Raw genomic sequence first — 18,951 nt, forward strand, 5'->3', positions numbered from 1 at the left:
TGACTCGCTCAACCGGGTCCTCCCAGCAACCCCTGCCGCGGAAAGACCGGGCTGGAGCTCCGAGGGGCGTGGTCAATCCATAGTCACAACCTATCACACAGGGTCCTCTAGTGAAGCGTACAGTTGACAACCTAAGTGACCCGGAGCTTCTGGGGACCCAGCCTAGAACGCGACGCTGGGCGAGTCTCGAGGTCTCGGCGCGCGGGACGGAGCGGACCCGGGAAGCGTCTGCAGGAGGCCAGGGCGAGACCGGGTCCCCAGCGGAGCCCTCGGAAAGCTCGGAAATGGAGCCGCCGCAGGTCCCCGCGGCGGAGGCGCCACAACCCAGGGCCTCCGAAGGCAGCCCGAGGCCGGAGCGGACCGGACGGGAGGCGGCGGACGCGCAGCTCCAGCAGCTCCCGGAGAAGTCTCAGCCTCCCGCCCTGTCCGGTTCTCCGCGCGTGCCGCCGCTCAGCCTGGGCTACGGCGCCTTCCGCCGCCTGGGCTCCTGCAGCCGCGAGCTGCCATCGCCGAGCCCCTCGTGGGCCGAGCAGTCCCGGGATGGCGAGGCGGAGCTGGAGCCTTGGACGGCGTCCGGAGAGCCTGCGCCCGGGTCCTGGGCGCCCGTGGAGCTGCAAGTGGACGTGCGCGTGAAGCCCGTGGGCGCGGCTGGGGCTAGTCGCGCGCCCTCGCCTGCGCCGTCCACGCGCTTCCTCACGGTGCCAGTGCCGGAGTCGCCCGCCTTCGCCCGCCGCTCCGCTCCCACGTTCCAGTGGCTGCCCCGCGCCCCGTCACCAGGCTCTACGTGGAACCGTGGATCGCCGCTTGCCGCGACCGCGACCGAGCCTGTCGGCCCCGCTGAGGGCTGCACGGTTCCCCCGGGCTCGCCCGCCTGCCGCTGCCGCTGCCGCGAGCCCGGGCTGACCAAAGAAGACGAAGCGCTGCTGCAGCGCTCAGGCATAGATGGCAAGAAACTGCCGCGGGCTATCACGCTCATAGGTGAGTGTCCAAAGGTGCTCGTGCCCCGTCCCATCTGACTGCTCCAAGTCCAACCTGCTTCTGTCTTAGAATTAATAAGAACCAAACCAGGATCCTGCCCACCACCACCCCTCGCCCTCCTCCCGGAAACTTTCTTATTCCTTCTCAGTGTGCGCAGCATCTTGGAGGAATAGAACTCTGGGTAAGATGAGGGGAAGTGATTCAGAATCACGTGGCAGTGGTGGCCTGGCTACACTTCCAAGGGTTGGGCTCCTTTCCACCTTCGGGAGGGTCACCCATCAGCACACACTGAGCTGGTGTTTTGCTTTGGTTGTGATGGAGAGGCAAGTCTAGCAGTGCAGAAAGCCCCTGTATTGGTTTGCTTTTTCTTACTGTGATAAAACACTGAACCCCAACTCGGGGAGGAAAGGGTTTACCGGCTTACAGGTTACAGTTTATCATCAAGGAAAGCCAAAGCAGGAACTCAGAGGCAGGCAGGAACAGGAGCAAAACCACGGAGGAAGGCTGCTTACTGGCTTTCGGCTCAGCTTGCTTTCTTAGTCCGCCACCACCCCGCCAGCGCCTGCCCGTGGTAATTAAGAAAACGCTCTACAGACTTGCCTACCAACTGTACTTGCCAGTCTAGTGGGTGTATTTTCTCAAGGGAGGTTCCCCCTTTCCAGATAACCTTAGCTGGTGCCAAGTTGACAAAACAGTAACCAGTACAACCCCCTAAAGGTTGTTAGTGGCAAGTGCGGAATTGCTCTGTTGTGGTTGGTTTACTGGGCCATCCTAGATTGTGAGAGGCTCTGTCTTTGGAGAACAGAGAGGCCCGAAGGGGCTAGTACCTTGCCCAGCAGTTTGCCCAAACGTGGGCCAAAGTCCTTAGGTGGAGGGAGGGCTCAGAGACTTAGATCACTAAAAACTTTTAGAATTCTGTGAGTGGATTTCTGCAGTGTGGGATGAGTTCGCCATTGCTACTGCAAGTTTCCCACATGCTTGGAGCCTCTAGCTGATGCACACTTAGCATCCTGCAGGTCTGACACAGGCTCCCTAGTCTAAGGTGATGCTATCAGCAGGGCTCTGCTTCTCTCACTGAGGCTTCAGGGCAGATCCCTTCGCCTTAGTGCTAGGTCCCCCGATGTCCATCCCAGTGGAGTTAGGCTGGCTCCATCAGCCCCTATGCTTTGCCTCCCTCCTCTCAGGTAAGGACCCTCATGATTACACTGGCCTTTAGACCAGGACAGCCTCCATTCCAGGGTCAACCGAGCAACAACCCTGCCTCCATCCAAACCTTCATTCCTCTTTGCCAAATGGCCTTAGTTTAGTCACTGTTCTAGGGATGACGACATGCACCTCTTTAGGGAGATGTTATGCCAGCCTATAGCTTTTTATCAATGTTTTAATATTTTTAATTTTTATTTTATGTGTATGAGTGTCTGCTTGTATGTCTGTATACCACTTACATTCCTGGTGCCTACAGAGGCCAGAAGAGGGTGTCAGATCTAGAACCAGAATTAAAGGCAATTAGTTGTAAGCCAGACTGTGGGTGCTGGGAATTGAACCCAGAGCCTAACACAAGAGCAGCTAGTATTCTTAACCACTGAGCCATCTCTCCAGCTCCTTTATCAGATTCTTTAAAGAACCAGATTGTTGGGTTTGTTCTAGAAATTAAGCTCCTACAGTGTTGTGGAGGAGAACTGAGGCAAATGCTAGTCTGAGAAGAGACAGGAACAATGGCCGAGGACAGGATCAGGAGGCAGAGCCGTGGGCAGGACCACGGGCCAGGTACGACTAAGCAAGTTGTCGGATGGAGGTCCCCCCCACGATTCTGATGGGTAACTGGATGGATGGCGGGCCATAGGCCCTTCCACAAAGGAAACCATGGGGAGAGTTGGAGAGGTAAAAAGGTGGTTGGTCTGCAGGATCCTGTTGGGATGATGAGGCCCCACAGTCCCACCTGGTGAATGCTTCTCCCTCGGGTCTTGGCTTAGACTTACCTTCTCTTACCCCCAAGGACAACTTAGGGATCTCTGTGTCATCGTCTCGATTGGATTGTGCCTCATTACACACAGGCTATGATCGCTCCTTCTAAGTATCTCCTCAGGGATGGAAGCCAGAGGCGTGGACTTGCCCACGTCTCCAATACCTGGCACGTCAGTGTCTTCTCAGATAGTCTGTCTGTCTGTACAAGTCAGAACGTATTATTCTCCCGATCCCTCAGGGAAGAAGACGGGTGTTTGATCTCAGCGGTTGTCTTGCAATTAGCGCTCCTCCTATGGAGAAGGATCTGGAGACAAGCCTCACCTGGCCCATCCTCCACGTTGTCCAGGCAGTAGGGAGCATTTAAAAAGTGTAAGCACAAGACAGTTTGCAGTTAGCAGGCCAGGGAGATTGTTGGAATGAGGTTGGGGGACGTGGACTCTTCGGAGGTGAGACACATTAGAATTCCAAAGATGGTTCAGGTTTTGATGGGGTCATAGGGTGGTTAGGATTTTGAAGCAAGACTGTTCTTGGTCCTCAGTGCAGAGGAAGACCAATGTCACCACGTGGAGGGGAACAAGGCCCTGAGCAGAAGGAGGTGACCCTGTTAAGCTTCACTCAGGCATAAGCCCCTTTTTGTTCTTTTGGGGACATCATGTCCTTTAGCAGTAACTGCAGAACTACTTTTAAAGATGAGAAGGTCTAGGGTTGGGGTAAGAGAGAAGACCCATTAAGGAGACCTGGATGTGTCTTATGTTTTTACAAGTTGAGTGTGTACAAAGAGTATTTGTGTTATTTGTGAGACTAAGAGTCACCTTGTAAGCCCAGCAGGGTGACTCACACCTGCAGTTCCAGCTCCCAGGAAGCTAAAGCAGAGGACTAAGTGTTCTTGGCCACCTTGGGCTACATGTTGAGACCCTGTCTTATTTTTGTTTGTGTTTGTTTGCTTGCTTGCTTGCTTTTTGAGATAGAGTTTCTCCGTGTAGCCTTTTTTTTTTTTTTTTTTGGTTTTTCGAGACAGGGTTTCTCTGTGTAGCCCTGGCTGTCCTGGAACTCACTCTGTAGACCAGGCTGGCCTCGAAACTCAGAAATCCGCCTGCCTCTGCCTCCCAAGTACTGGGATTAAAGGCGTGCACCACCACCGCCCGGCTTCTCTGTGTAGCCTTGGCTGTCCTGGAACTCCTCTGTAGAGCAGGCTGGCCTCAGATTTACAGAGATCCACCTGTTTCTCCCCCTCAAATGTCAAGATTAAAAGTGTGCACCACCACCACCCTGCTAAGGCTCTGTCTTTTAAAATAAAAATGTGGCAGAGGTGGTGCGCGGAGGCTGTAATCCCTACACACCAAAGGCTGTACAAAGTTGCTGCAAGTTTGAAGCTAGCCTGGTCCAGAAAGCTCCAGGCCACCTGAGCTGTAGTGGTATGGGGCCTTCCTCTTTGGCTCTGTAGGGGCCCTCACCAAGCTCAGCAGATTGGGATTAGGTGAGTATCCCTACCTTGTGTGGGAGAATTTACCCCACTGGGTTTTTTCATGCTCTGCTCTGTGAAGGTCAGAGCCAAATGCAGGTTCAGCTGCAAGCATTACACTGATTGTAGTGACTGGTGAGTTTATCTTCCTTATCTTGGCCAAGCTTTCCAGTTCTGCTTTCATTATTTGCAATCGTTAATTTAGGGCTGGGACATAGTTCAGTGGTAGATCATTTGTCTAGTGTGGTTCAGTACCCTGTTGGAAATGAATCTCAGTTTTTACAGACTTTTTGTTGGTGGGGGTTTGTTGCTAACGTGTCTGTTTCGCCTGTGTTTACATCTGTGCATCATATTCCCGGAGCCTGCAGAGGCCAGAAGACATCTGATCCTTTGAGACTAGTTGTGAGCTCCTGTGTGGGTGCTGGGAATTAAGAGCCTGTTGGAAAGGCAGCCAGTGTTCTTAACCCCTCCCTGGGCCATCTCCAGCCCCTGGCCTGAAACTCTTAATGCTCCTGCCTCAACTTCCTGAATGCTGGGACTACAGACTTGTGCCAACACACTTGGCTTTCTGGCTTCTTTGGCTTAACATGTTTCAAGTTAGCACTTCATTCTTTTTCATTGCTGGTTAGTATTTCTTGGCATAAATATGTTTTGATTATACACTTATCAGTTGATAGATATCCTGTGGATGGGAGCCGGACATGCTGGTGCTCACTTTTAATCCCAGCACTTGGGAGGCAGAGGCAGGCAGATTTCTGAGTTCGAGGCCAGCCTGGTCTACAGAGAGAGTTCCAGGACAGCCAGGGCTACACAGAGAAACCCGGTCTTGAAGGAGAAAATACATATAAAATGGGGGTGGTAACTGTGCACTGATGCATTTGTCCCTCACTGTTGCCTGTAGACGGGATGTGATAGCTGCCTCAGGCTCCTTCACTTCCTTGCCAGGATGAAATGTGCACTTTAACTGGGAGCCAGAAGAAACCCTTTCCCCCAAAGTTGCTTTTCTTAGGGTATTTTAATCACAGCAGCAGAAGAAAGTAAGACATCTGGGTACTCACTATCAGGATGACTCACTCAGCCATTAAAGCTGTGTCTTGGACCAGGCATGATAGCAACTTCTTAAAGGTTACATTTGTATTCTTACTGGTGGTAGGTGGCACGCATGCACCACTGGATGTGTGTGGACGTCACATGGAAAACTTGTAAGAGATGATTTTCTCCTACCACACTGGTCCTGATCAACATCAGGCTTGGTGGCAAGCATGTTTACCTGCTGAGCCATGTGCCGGCCTTGGTTTCAGCCTGTAAGCGCAGCTTCTCACAAGGCAGAGGTGGGAGGAACACAGTCTTGAAGCCAGATTGGGAAACATAGTAACACTCTATCTCAAAACATAAGGGTAGCAGGATGTGGTGGTTCAAGTCTTTAAACCCAGCACTCCAGAGGCAGAGAGACAGGTAGATTTTTGTGAGTTCAAGGCCAGCCTGGCCTACATATCGAGTTCTAGGACAAAAATGACTATATAGAGAGACCCTGTCTCAAACAAAACAAAACAAACCAAAAACCCCATAAGGATAGGATAACAGAAAAGAGGTGGGCGTGTCCTGTCTCCTGTTGTTCATACTCTCATTCCCTGCCCACAGCCTCCCACCTAACTCATGCCCTTGGCTCTGGAGCCATTGACAAGACCCACAGCTGCCGACTTTTCATGGCTGCAGAGAACTGAGTTTGCGCCTGTCTTCATCCTTGACCTCAGACCTGAAAGGCAGCCAGGTTTTGATGAAAAACAAAACAAAACAAAACTTGAGTGAAATGTAGCATCAGGACTTGACCTTGACTGACCTTGACCTGTGGAGTTGGCTCTTCTGTGCAATGTTACCCCTAGTATTCTGGTTCCTCTGTCCCCTGCTGCCTCTAGGCACCTTGCCCACATCTACTGCCTGATGCACACTGCACATGATGGGTGCCAGTCCCTTGCTCTGTTTTGTAGAGCCTTTTTCTTCTAGCTGTGTGAGAAGGAAGTAGAGCGTGTTGTACCATGTCTCTCCTGAATATATGGTTCTGATCTAACCTGGGTGCTTTGCCTCTGTATCCTGAGCCAAGGTGACCATGCAGCTGGTGGGGGAGGTGGGGGTGTGAAGACCATATAGTTCTGGGTTGTCTGTAATTGGGGTGGCCTTGCATAATTTGCCTTTCTGTTCCCTCTCCAGGGCTGCCCCAGTACATGAAATCTCTGCGTTGGGCTCTGGTGGTCATGGCTGTGTTGCTGGCTGTCTGCACTGTAGCCATTGTGGCACTGGCGTCTAGAGGCGGTATGGTATCCCATCCCTATTTTGTGTATTTACAGCAGAGGGGGATATGAGGTACAGCATGAAGACACAGGCCTTATTTAGCAAAGAGAAGAGAGCTTGACCGTTTTCTCCCATGAGTCACAGCTTGTGGCCTGAGTAGAAATGAGAACAGTAGCCCCTATACAGGGGAACTTTGCATAGGGTGAAACTGTACAACCTTCCCAGGGCTCTTTCTGGCCACCATTCTTCCCACTGGACGCTTGCCAGGTCCCTACCCATAGATTCCTCCTCAGCCACGGTCAGGACCAGAGTTTGTCTTCTCAGTGTGTATCCATGCATAGCTCCTTAGACACTTCCCCTGACTGACAAGTCTCTGCTTTCAGGTGCCAAGTGCCAACCATGCCCTCAAGGCTGGATGTGGTCTCAGGAACACTGTTACTACCTCTCTGAAGAAGCCCAAGACTGGGAGGGCAGCCAGGCATTCTGCTCAGCCCACCATGCCACACTGCCTCTGCTGAGCCACACCCAGGTAAGAATGGCTGGCTAGGAGAGGGGATGTGTCATTCCAGATCCCTGAATCTGAGCCCTGGAAGGACCTCCCCCCGCCCCTGTGTGTCTGTCTGTCTGTCTGTCTAAGTTAGCATTATATTGCTGTGACAAGACACCAGGACCAAAGTCAACCTAGGAAGGAACAAAGAAAAAAAGATTTATTTCATCTTACTGCTTTTAGTCCATCAACCTAGGAAGTCAAGGCAGGAGCTGATAGAGGCTATGGAGAAGTGCTACCTACTGACTTGCACAGCCTGCTTTTATGTTATCCAGGGCCTGCCTGAGAAGCACCCGCTACAATGGGCTGGGACCTTTCATATTATTCACTAACCAAGAGGCTTGCCTACAGCTTTTTGTTGTTGTTTTTATTTTTCTCTGTGTAACAGCCCTCAATGTCCTGGAACTCACTTTGTAGACCACGAAGGCCTGAACTGACAGAAATCCACCTGCCTCTGCCTCCTGAGTGCTGGGATTAGGCGTGCGCCAGCAGTCTATAGGCCAAACATACAGGCATTGTCTTAGTATTCTTTTTCCTCTAGATGTGTTTTTTGCACAACTTAAATCCCAGCACTCTGGAGGCAGAGGTCAGTGGATCTCTGTGAGTTCAAAGCTGGCATGACCTACATAAGTTTCAGGCCAGCCATGGCTGTATAACAATACCTTGTCTTAAAAATAAAACAATAAAAAGATACCCTCTTCCTAGCTATGCCTGGGTTTGTATCAGGTTGATAAAAACAGTCAGCACAATTGACTCCTGATACACAAAGATGTCACTTATTAAACCATAATATTTCTTGTCCATCCCAAGAGCTCAAATTAATATAAATATCACAGTACAAAACTCCAACATTTAAAAGTCCACAGCATTTAAACTTTCAAATACTTTAAAGGTTCAGTCTTTTTACTGTTCAAAGTCTCCCAGCTTTAAGATACTAAAAAGTCAGAAGTACTTTCTTACACCAAAAAGAAAGAACCAGGGCACAGTTATAATTTAAACAAAGCAAAATCCAACCCCAACTACATAAGCAGCTCCGTGTCCAGTGTCTCATAGCCTGGGTTCCACAGGGCTTGGGCATCGGCCTCTCCCATTCACAGAACAAGCAAGCATCTTGTCTCCTAGGCTTAGGCCAGCTCCACTCTACAGCTGCTGTCCTTGGTGGTCATTCCCTGGTCCTGACATCTCCAAATTGTTGGGGTCTCCACTGCAGCTGGGCTGCACCTTCACCTACTCTCCTGGGCTCTCTTCAGGGACTCTGACCAGGCTTCCACATGTGTAAAGCCTCAACTTCTCTCCATGGCCCCTTCAATCCTTTGGCTTCTACTTCAACTGAGGCTGCACATTCACCACTGGCCTCTGCTCTCATGATGCCAAGCCTCAGCTGCTCTCCGTGACCTCCTCATGCCTTCAAAACCAGTACCACCTGGGGAGCTCTTACACATTACCAAGTTCGGCTGCCAGCACAAGGTAAAGCCCTGGCCTACTCTGGATCACAGAGGAAACACTTCCCACAAAATTTTGCCTCAGTGATGCTGGTCTCTTCTTAATCTCAGCCCTACTTGACTAGAATCAATTGGCCCAGCAAAGCAAAGGTGTCACTGTAGTGGTTCTTAATTCAAAACCATCAGATGGCTCTGATAGTCTTTACGGGACTCTCAAGTTTTCCCCCACCCCCTGAAATCTCACAAGCCAAACCTCTGTCATCATCTCTGCCTGCTCTCAGCATTACCTTCTGAGACACTGTTCCCACAGCAGCGCATTGAGATCTGAGCACTCCAGCGCTTTTCCAGCCCGAAGTTCACCATCTTCCCACAACCACATGGCTAGGCCCGTCACGGCATTTCTATCCAGTTAGGGTTCCTACTGCTGTGATAAAACACCATGATAAAACGCTACTTGTGGAGGAAAGGGTTGATTTCACTTACAGCCTATAGTCCATCTTCCAAGGGTGGCAGGGCAGGAACCTGGAGGCAGGAGCTGATGCAGAGGCCATAGCTTGCTCCTCATGGCTTGCTCATCCTGCTTTCTTACATGGCTTCTATTAGTCATGGCTCTCTTGAGTAAGAGAACTTATAGAATGAATATAAATATTACACACACACAACTTATAGAATGAATGTACATATTACATGCGTGCACACTTTCTGTATATATAAATGGGATTTATTAAAATGGATTCAAGCTGTGGTCCAGCTAGTCCACCAATGGCTGTCTACCAATGGAAGGTCCAAAAGTCCAGTAGTTGTTTGGTCCATGAGGCTGGATGTCCCTACTGGTCTTCAGTATATGCCAGGATCCTGAAGAAGTGGGTTCTAATGCCAGTGAAGGAATGGACTCGCTTGTGAGAGTGAGAGCAAGCTTCCTTCTTCCATGTCCTTTATCTAGGCTGCCAGTAGGAGGTGTGGCCAGATGAAAGGTGGATCTTCCCACCTCACAGATCAACCAAGAAAACATCCCCATGGACTTTTGCCTATGGGATGGGCCAGTCTTTTTTTTTTTTTTTTTGGTTTTTCAAGACAGGGTTTCTCTGTGTAGCCCTGTAGCCCTGGCTGTCCTGGACCTCACTCTGTAGACCAGGCTAGCCTCGAACTCAGAAATCCATCTGCCTCTGCCTCCCAAGTGCTGGGATTAAAGGCGTGCACCACCACCACCTGGCAACCTGTGGGCCAGTCTTATGGAGCCATTCATTTTCTTATTGAAGATTCCCGTTTCCCCAGCTATGTCTGTTTTTGTCAGCTGGACAAACCCATCACCAGCATGTGTGCACTTGTACATGTGAATGTGTGTACATACATGTGCTCTTGCATGTAGATGCCACAAGTCAACCTGGGGTGTTGGTGTTCCTCAGGTGCCACTTGAGACAGGGTCTCTTTTGGATCTGGGGCACACCAATTTGGCTGGGCTGAATGGCCTTTTGGTTTCTGTTACTCCTTCTGTAAACATTCCTGCACACATTTTGTTTCTTATTGCTAAGGTCATGCCACAGTTTTAGTGCACTTTATTATTGTGGGAGGGGGCTATCCATGCACACAGCACGTGTGTGGCGGCTGGAGGACAGTTTTGAGGAGTTAGCTCTCTGCTTCCACCACGTATGCCTGAGGGCTTGAACTCAGCTCAGCGAGCTTAGAAGCAAGCCCTTTGAACCACTGAGCCATCTCCCCTGCCTCACGCTCACCTTTGGAATGGCTTGGACACCACTGAACCCATGCAAACTAATTTTGCTCTTGTAGAGACTACACCATTAATCTGCCCCATGCCTCCCCTGACCTTAATCAATCCCTGGCCCTTCTGGCTACTGGCTGAAGCACGGTGCCAGGCCACCCACAGGCATCCAGGTCATCTTCCATAAATGCAGGTATTTTGCAAGATCTTTTTGAGCTGATTACTTCCTGAAAAGGTATACTGGGATCCTATAGAAGCCTCAGGGGAAATGGATGTCTTAGTGACCCACAATGTCCAAAGAGTAACTGCCTGCTTTTCTCCCTCAGGACTTCTTAAGAAAATACCAGATCACCAAAGGCTCTTGGGTGGGGGCCCGACGAGGCCCTGAAGGCTGGCACTGGACTGATGGGGTCCCCTTGCCCCCCCAACTGTGAGTAACTAGTTTCTTCTTCCTCTGTTGTAGCTGTAGCTTCCTTTTGCCCACCCAGCCTTCAGTACTGACAGGAGACCCATTCTACACCCAGCCAAGGGGGGTTGGCACTGGCTTATCCAACCCCGGTGTGAGTCCTCAACATACTCACCCAGACAGAACTGCCATGGCTGCTTTTCATGTACAAGGTCTATGGCGTAGGAATTTGGTGGTTCTACCATGTAGCTGACCACTGAGAGACACTGCCAGGGCTCTTTCCAGATATTTCCTGCCTGTGTAGTGACTGACACAGTGCTGCGCCTGTATAGAAGACAGGTCCAGCAACCCGAGTGTTTTCTCTCTCTCTCCTCCCTCACCTCACCCCACTGCAGGTTCCCGGAAGACAATAAGGACCATCCAGACTTCAGCTGTGGGGGTTTGGAAGAAGGCAGGCTCGTGGCTCTTGACTGCAGCTCCCCCAGACCCTGGGTCTGTGCCAGAGGAACCAAATGACTTAATCTCCTGTGTTAGACCTGTCTGGAGCTGCCCCCATTGCTTCTGCTCTGGTGTGACCAAAATATCTGACAAAACCAATTTCAAAGTGGCAAGAACGACCAGGCTAATGATTTCAGAGGGCTGAACCTGGAAGAGCTGCCCAGTCCACAGCAGCAGAGGAAGCTGCTGGAGCCAGGGGTGGGAACAAGCTTCAAAGGCCTGTCACTGTTGACAGATCTCCACAGACCAGGCTCTAACTCCTAAAGCTCCTGTCACCCCTAAATCAGCACTTCCTGCTGGGAACAAACCTATGGCAGACACTCCAGATTCAATCCAGGACACTCCTATAACAAGTCCCCTGAAGATTCATGACTGTCTTATTTTGAAACAGGCTCTCTCTGTCCCTCTGGCTGGCCTGGAATTTACTGTGTGGTTCAGGGTGGCCTTAAGTCCCTAGGCAAGCCTCCCTAGTACAGGAATTACAGATGTGTGGCACCACACCCAGCCCATGGCTAACTCATAACGCATAATCTTAATAGTTCCAATGTTCAACAGTCCAAAGACTCTTCAGGCTGGTGGTCCCCACAGCTGTGGGTAGAGGAGCTGCACCAAACCTCCTCATCTTCCATTTTCTTCCTCCGTCAGCCTCATGCTTCATAGAAATTTCAGCTTGTCAAGCTGGGGCACTTTTGTTCTTCTGACCAGGCAGCCCCACCTTCTCTGCCTTGCCTTAAGAGATGTGCTAGTTGGGAGCCCTGCCCACTCTGTGTGCTGGTCTCCAGCAGGAGAGTCCCCAGAGGAAGAAGGCATTAAACCTATTCTGAGATGGGCTGGCTGGGATCCCATGTAAAGGAGTGGAGCACCCAGGGGAGGTGTTGGGTTGTAATGTGCGTGGGTTGATGTGTGGGTCCTGCCTCTGTCTCGCCACGTGGCTAGGGCCTCTCGTGGAGACAGAGGCACTGGTATTTGACTGTGTTCACTCCACACTGGTGCAGGGAGGACATCAGGCTACGTGATGCCTTGGGACTCCACTCAGGGTGGGGGAGCACAGTCTGAGGTCCTGCAGGGAGCCAGAGCTCTTGGCTTGGGGGGGTCCCTGGGCCAAAAGGCAGCCAGGAACCGACTGGTTCTCAGAGCCTCAGGCCCCCCCTCCCCCCCCCCCCCCCACAGAAGGGCAGAGAACGAAGTGGGGGCAGACAGGCTCAATTTGCCCACAGCTGAAAGGGAGAGGGGGAGAGATGAGCTGTGTCCCACGGGGATGAGAGTTCTTAGCTGGCTTGGGTTGGCTGGTGGTCTCCATGGCTGGGAATGCAGAGGTTGTCAACGGGAGATTAGGCGTCAGCTCTGTGGATGACGATCTGTTCCACTGTTCCCCACAGTGGGTCCCAAAGAAAAGTAACAGTCTATGGTCTTAAAATGTTTATTGTCGTGGTGGAAAGATGAAAACTATACCCCAGTCTCTCGGGGCGGGCCTGAGGTTAAATACCTTTTGTAAGGAGGAGGGTCTGAGAAGGAATGTTTAATTGGCTAGGCCCCTCTGGCCTTTAGGTACCTCATTAATATGGAGATCTGTCTTGAGGCTCGGTGACCACAGGTGGCCTGTAGTCAGGCTCTCTTTCTGTGGAGCCCTGCTTGACTGAAGGACCCCACTCCGTGGAGGTCTTTGGTCTCACATCAGGAGCCTGGAGTCTGGGAGCTGGGGAAATGTATGCGGTCCCTTAGGGTCAGCTGGGGTCTCCAGCGATTTCTAGCCAGCGCTCCACCAGAAACCATGCTGTTCTTTTCACCTCCTTCCCCCCCCCCAAAAAAATACAAGTTTACACACTAAAATAAATTAAAAAAAAAAAAAAAAAAAAAAAAAAAAAAAAAAAAAAAGGACTGGGCCCTCACAAGATGTTTTAGCAGGTAAGAGCACTGGCTGCTCTTCTAAGGACCCGGGTTTGGTCCTAGAACTCTTTCAAACTCTAACCCCAGCACCACCCCCCACCCATATCACACCCCCATCCTCATCCAGGTACTACATGACCATGGTGCAGATATACATCCAGGAAAAACACCCATTCACATAAAACGGGTGGGGGAGCCTTGCAGAGAGGCACATAAAATAAATTTAAAGAAACACACACACACACAGACATACCCCTGGGTATGCTTGTGAAGCAGTTGTGTTGAGGCGGGAAGAGCCATTCTAAAAGTGAGTGGTAGCATCCCAAGGCTGGGGTCCTGGGATGAACAGAGAAACAGGGTGGGCACCAGCATTCATCCCTCCCTGCTTCCTGGCCGCAGAAGCAGTGTGAGCAGAAGCCTCATGCTTCTGCCAGGTTTCCCCAGCATGTTGGCCTGCACCCTCAAACTGGGAGCCAAGACATACTCTTCCTCCTTTAAGTTGTCAGATATTTCTTTATAGCAACAAGAAAAGTAGCTAATATGTTAATTAGCAAATGCCATTGTGGGTTGAAGCAGCAGCCCTGGAACATCTGGCCATGCCCTGCTCCCTAACATCTGTCTTCCTAAGGGTTCCTGTCCCTAGGTTCCTGATGCATCTCTGGTTAAGGGCTTAAGGTGTATTCACTCTTTTTGAGAATGAACTTGGTTCAGCTTCCTGCCCTTGTTGATCATGGGGACATTTGCAGAAAAAAACACAGCTGCATTGTCTTGGCATCCCTACAAGTATGTGTGGTGTGTGTGTGTGTGTTGTGGTGTGTGTGTGTGTATGGGTGTGTATGTGTGTGGTGTGTGTGTATGTGTGTGGTGTGTGTGTATGTGTGTGGTGTGTGTGTGGTGTGTGTGTCTATCCATCCAAGCAGCCAGCACCTATTTAGCAGCAGCCAAGGGAAAATCCTAAGCAAGAGAAAAATCTAGAGACTCAGTTGGTACAATTAGCACAGCTCTTTGAGTCTACTTCATGGGCTGTTGGAAGGAAGGAGCAGGCAATAAATAAAACCAGCAGTGTAGGAGGCCGCAGTTAGTGGTGATATATTCCACCATTCCAAGATGGCACCAAGATGGCACGGGCATCCTGTCCTCCCGCTAGTAAACAACTGACTGCGCAGGTACAAAAGGCAAAAAGGGCGCCAAAAGTCACTGCCCACCCCAGGGCATATTATGGGTAATGAGTGAACAGCCAATCAGAAGTGAACACGTCACTCTAGGGTGTATTTAAGCCGTGCCTCTTCCGGTCTTTTGGCTTCTGCTTATACAAGAAGTAAAAGCCTCGTTGTAGTAACTACCCGAACATTGCCTCGCGTGTCCTTTTTCACGGGCGGAGGGGACACGGAGGGGCTCAGAACACAGCAGCATCATTATGATCATGATCATGCCTTTGGATTGAACTGGGTCTCTATTCAAACTATGGAAGTTTGAATTCCCAACACCTATAATGTGACCTTTAGGGAAATACTGTGTGTATGCACAGTCAGGTAAAGATGAGGCCATTCATGTGGCTAGTAAAATATTGTGGGGCCGTGAAAGGGTGTTTTGGTTCTTGGCTGGGCACAGGCCTTGAACCCCGGCCCCAATGGGGCAACGGCACGTGTTTCAGCCACACCCCCAGAACCCAGGGTCCTGACCCTCGGTCTAAGATCTCCATTAACCTGCACTGTTCAGTCACTGCAGCCCCTCCCAAAGAGGTGTCACCAGCACAGGTAGAGGGCATGACTACAGGCCTCAGCCCTAGAGAAATTTCCATATTAATGAGTTACCTAAAGGCCAGAGGGTGTAGCCAATTACCTATTCCTTTTCCCAGGCCCTCCTCCTTCCCCCTCCCTATATTTAACTCAGATCTGCCCTGAGTTTTTTTTTTGGGGGGAGGGGGGGAATGCACATCTGGATTCAACTATCATCCATCATGCCAATAAAGCCGTTTTGGAAACCCACGAACTTTCTTGTGTTATCAGGGCCTGTCGTAGTTCAACCATTGTGGAGGACTTCACTGTGCTCCCACCCACCGGTTCCCGAAAAATATGACTGGTATCTTTATAAGAACTTTGTGTCCAACAAGATGGCTCAGCTGGTAAAAGCACTTGCTATACTGCCTGGCAACCGGAATGTGATCCCCAGAACACATATAGAGAGGGAAGGAGAAAACTGACTCTCACTTCCACATGTGCACACACTCGTGTGTGTGTGTGTGTGTGTGTGTGTGTGTGTGTGTGTGTGCTGGCAAGATAGCTCAGCAGGTGAAGGCACTTACCACCAAGCTTGATAACCTGATTATAATCCCCAGGTCCCACAGGGTGCAAGGAGACATTTAGACTATCTGTAGGGAGTCTGAGAATAAAAACATCAAGCAATTCTGCCTCTCAGAGAAATCAGTTTCCATTTCTCAGAGTCTTAAAAGGTATACTTTAGTCCCTGTCAAAGATCTGATCAAGACTGGACAACCTATGCTTTGGAGAGAAGCTGGCCTTGAACTGCAAAGGCATTTCCCAACAATGCACATGGATCTGTGGATTAAGGTGTGTGTGTGGATATCTAAGGACATCCCAGGAACACTGGGGGCACCAGACGGCAATTTTAGCAATTCCAGCCAGGAAAGCCATCTGTCTTCTTACGTTGACAGCTCCTGTGCTCTCCAGTGTACTTGCCTGTATTAGCACATCTAATTCCCACCATGACCTAGTAAACTGGAAAAGCTAGATTCTAGGTTACAAACAACAACAAATTTTAAATAAGACAAGCAGAAAGGGGGAATTAGAGTCGTTTCTCTTCACATGATCTCCTTTTTTCCTTTCTCCTCTTGGACCATTTCCTCCCTAGAGGAACACAGTCACCAAAAGTGCTTAATTTACCTGTCCTCAAGAGATAGCCAGCCTAAGCTGGAAGCTTCTAGTCAAAAGAAAGGGCTCTGAACACCGTAGGCAGGCTCCAGTGCCAGACCTGGACTGCTGAACTGCAGCCAGGAATGAAGTCACACTGCAACCAAAGTGGAAACTTCCACATTGCATTGAAACATGAAGACAATGGGAGGAGGGGAGAGTTTTCAGAACAGGACAGCAGGCAAATGGTACAGCAAACAGTAGGAATCTTCCAGGCATATGTTACCCCACTATTCCAAAGCTGAGACTCAAAGAGGATAAAGGATTTGCCAGGCAGCAGAGGGGAGGTCAAGAGTGCAGACCCTGGAGATGTGAGTCAACACTTATCAAAGAAAACATAGAAAACCCAAATAAACACAGAGTGAAGAGACCACGGGTAGCACAGCCTTACAATGGATTATACTCAGATGTAAAACCAAATAGCTCTGGAGCTGGCTGGTCCAGTAGTTAAGAACACTTGTAACTCTTGCAGAGGAACTGATTTGGTTCTTAGAACCAAGACGGTGGCTTACAAGTATCTGGATCTGCAGCCCCAGATCCGATTACCTCTTATAACTACCTCAGGGCACAGGTGCTAGGAATGAACATAACACATAAGGAGGTAAGACACACACACTCATGCTTTAAAATTTTCTATTTTTGTTTATGTATTCATTCATTCATTCAGTTGTTTATTAATGTAGTACTGGTTGTCCCAGAACTCACTAGGTAGACCAGGCTGGCCTCGAACTCATGGAGGTCCTCTTGCCTTTGCCCCCTGACTGCTGCATTAAAGATGTGTGCCATACATATGACCATCATATCTTTTTAAAAAATGCTTGTCTTTTGCGTGTGTGCTCGTGCATGTACGATGTGCTTGTGCACATACATGTATGTAAGTGGGGTATGAGACAGTGTGTATGTGGAGGTTAAAGGACAATCTTGGGTGTCAGTCCTCATTTTTCACCTTGTTAGGCATGGAGTCTTGTTCACTATTGCACGCGCCAAGTCAGCTATCAAACTTTTGGGTTTCTCCTCTCTGCTCCCGTCTCACGGTAGGAGCCTCCACATCCGGCTTTGTATGAGTTCTGGGAGTTAACTCAGGTCTTTACACTTGTACGGTAAACACTGTACCACTGAGCTGCTTTTCTAACCTGTGAGCATATATATGTATATGTTTACAATATGTGATATATATTTGATAGACACAAAACACAGATGAATCTCTGTAAAAGCAGCCAGACTTGAAAATGCCTACCGATAACTCTACCTGTGCTATTCAAAAGGAGACAGCACTAGTTTGAGAATAGAGAGAATTCTGCCAGAAATAAAGCAAAACAGGCTTTTCAACGGTGGGATAAACTTGTCAAGTTCACTGAGTACGTAATTGCTGAATGTCACTGGGGAAAAAAGACTCCATCTCAAAGTTTTTGTTGAAGAGGTAGCCTTTCAAGCATTTTTTTTCTTCTCTTTTTCCTTCCTTTTTTCCCTTCCTTCCTTCCTTCCTTCCTTCCTTCCTTCCTTCCTTCCTTCCTTCCTTCCTTCCTTCCTTCTTTTTTGACATCGGTTTCTCTCTGTGTAGTCTTGGCTGTCCTGGAATTTGATCTGTAGACCAGGCTGTCCTCGAACTCACAAAGATCAACTTGAGTGCTGAGACTAAAAGCGTGTGCCATGACTGCCCGGTCCTTTTAAGCACTGTGATCATATAATTTGCCATTAAGTAAACTTGGAACAAATAGAGTTGCAGGCTAAGAGTCAGTCTGAACTGAATTTAAATCACCCAGTCTGGTCACTGATTTCTCCAGCAGTTTTTGGCTTCCTTAAACCTAAGTATCTGATACCTAGGGAATATGGGCGGTTCTTTGATGCTGGGGCTGGTACTTAGTCTGACTCTGGTATGTAGTCACATAGCTAGCATGTGATAGAACCTGGGGTTCCAGAGTCTGTCAGCCAGCATGCTCCTGCCCTGCTTAGCACTGCCTTTAATACTTCTAAGCCACCCAACACGCTTCTGACGGTGCTCTGTGGCTTTTCTTGTAGAAGACATTCATCAGCAAGCAGGAACATCAACTACAAGCTGTACAAGGATGCTCCAGAGCTGCAGGTCTATTTTGACAGGCAAGACAGGCGAAGAGCTCCGGAGCCTCAAGGAGTCTGAATGCCTCAGTGCAGGGCAGGTGCAGACCCAGGCTGACTATGTCGTTAACATGTGATGTGGATGTGTGGATTGTTACTTCTCTAGCCTCCAAGAACGGTGGCAGGGCCTGTTATACATAGGACCACGGAAATGTGAACAGAAACTGAGAACAAACTGTAAGAAATTGTTCTTACAAATTGTTCTTGCAGCCAAAGGTTAAGAAAACAGAGGCCAGAGCCAAACTAACCAAAGCCAAGCTTAACCCTGGCTAGTCAGATGCTAAATCCCAAGAGCACACTCAACAGGCGGTGAGCATCTTAGGGAACACCTTGGGTTTTCTCACAATTCTCTTTTGCTCTTTCTTTCTTTCTTTCTTTTTTTTTTTTTTTTTTTGGAGACAGGTTCTCACTATGTAGCTCTAGCTATTCTGGAACTATGTAGACCAGGCTGGCCTCAAACTCACAAAGATGGGCCTGCCTCTGCCTTTCTACTGGGATTAAAGGCCTATGGCACTATCAGACTTTGCATGAGTTTCTTCTGATCACTTCTAAGCCCTTTCAGCAAACATCCTGTGTGTGGTGCAATCTTTTGTTGGCCAAACACTATGTATTAGAGACCTTGAACTCCTGCTCCTACTTCAACCTCCCAAGTACTCCACCATGCTCTCGGCTCTTTTGGTAGTCTTGATTTCCGGAGCTAGCAGCTCTCAGC

At 49.6% G+C, this 18,951-nt stretch overlaps 1 protein-coding gene across 2 annotated transcripts; it reads left to right on the top strand.

The window, feature by feature from the left end:
- Positions 1-24: 24 nt before the first annotated feature.
- Positions 25-13,182, top strand: Klrg2 (killer cell lectin like receptor G2). 2 transcript variants are annotated; one of them, XR_013104061.1, is made up of 6 exons: positions 25-978; positions 6,614-6,715; positions 7,078-7,223; positions 8,492-8,708; positions 10,730-10,833; positions 11,205-11,242. XR_013104061.1 is itself a non-coding variant. In XM_034519327.2 (5 exons), the coding sequence occupies exons 1-5, from the start codon at positions 285-287 to the stop codon at positions 11,323-11,325; spliced, it is 1,167 nt and encodes a 388-aa protein (XP_034375218.1). In that variant the 5' UTR covers positions 56-284; the 3' UTR covers positions 11,326-13,182. The 2 variants fall into 2 exon arrangements, 1 of the variants encoding a protein (XP_034375218.1); XM_034519327.2 differs by lacking the exon at positions 8,492-8,708 and having other exon boundaries at positions 56-978; positions 11,205-13,182.
- Positions 13,183-18,951: the final 5,769 nt, after the last annotated feature.

The sequence above is a fragment of the Arvicanthis niloticus genome, chromosome 15 (genome assembly GCF_011762505.2).
Source record: "Arvicanthis niloticus isolate mArvNil1 chromosome 15, mArvNil1.pat.X, whole genome shotgun sequence".
Taxonomy (NCBI): domain Eukaryota; kingdom Metazoa; phylum Chordata; class Mammalia; order Rodentia; family Muridae; genus Arvicanthis; species Arvicanthis niloticus.

What these genes read in the sequence shown, in the direction of transcription:
- Klrg2 (XM_034519327.2), top strand. Translation starts at nt 285, where the DNA reads ATGGAGCCGCCGCAGGTCCCCGCGGCGGAGGCGCCACAACCCAGGGCC. An exon ending in GCGGGCTATCACGCTCATAG is followed by an intron (nt 979 to 6,613) that starts GTGAGTGTCCAA and finishes TTCCCTCTCCAG; the next exon opens with GGCTGCCCCAGTACATGAAA. An exon ending in GGCACTGGCGTCTAGAGGCG is followed by an intron (nt 6,716 to 7,077) that starts GTATGGTATCCC and finishes CTCTGCTTTCAG; the next exon opens with GTGCCAAGTGCCAACCATGC.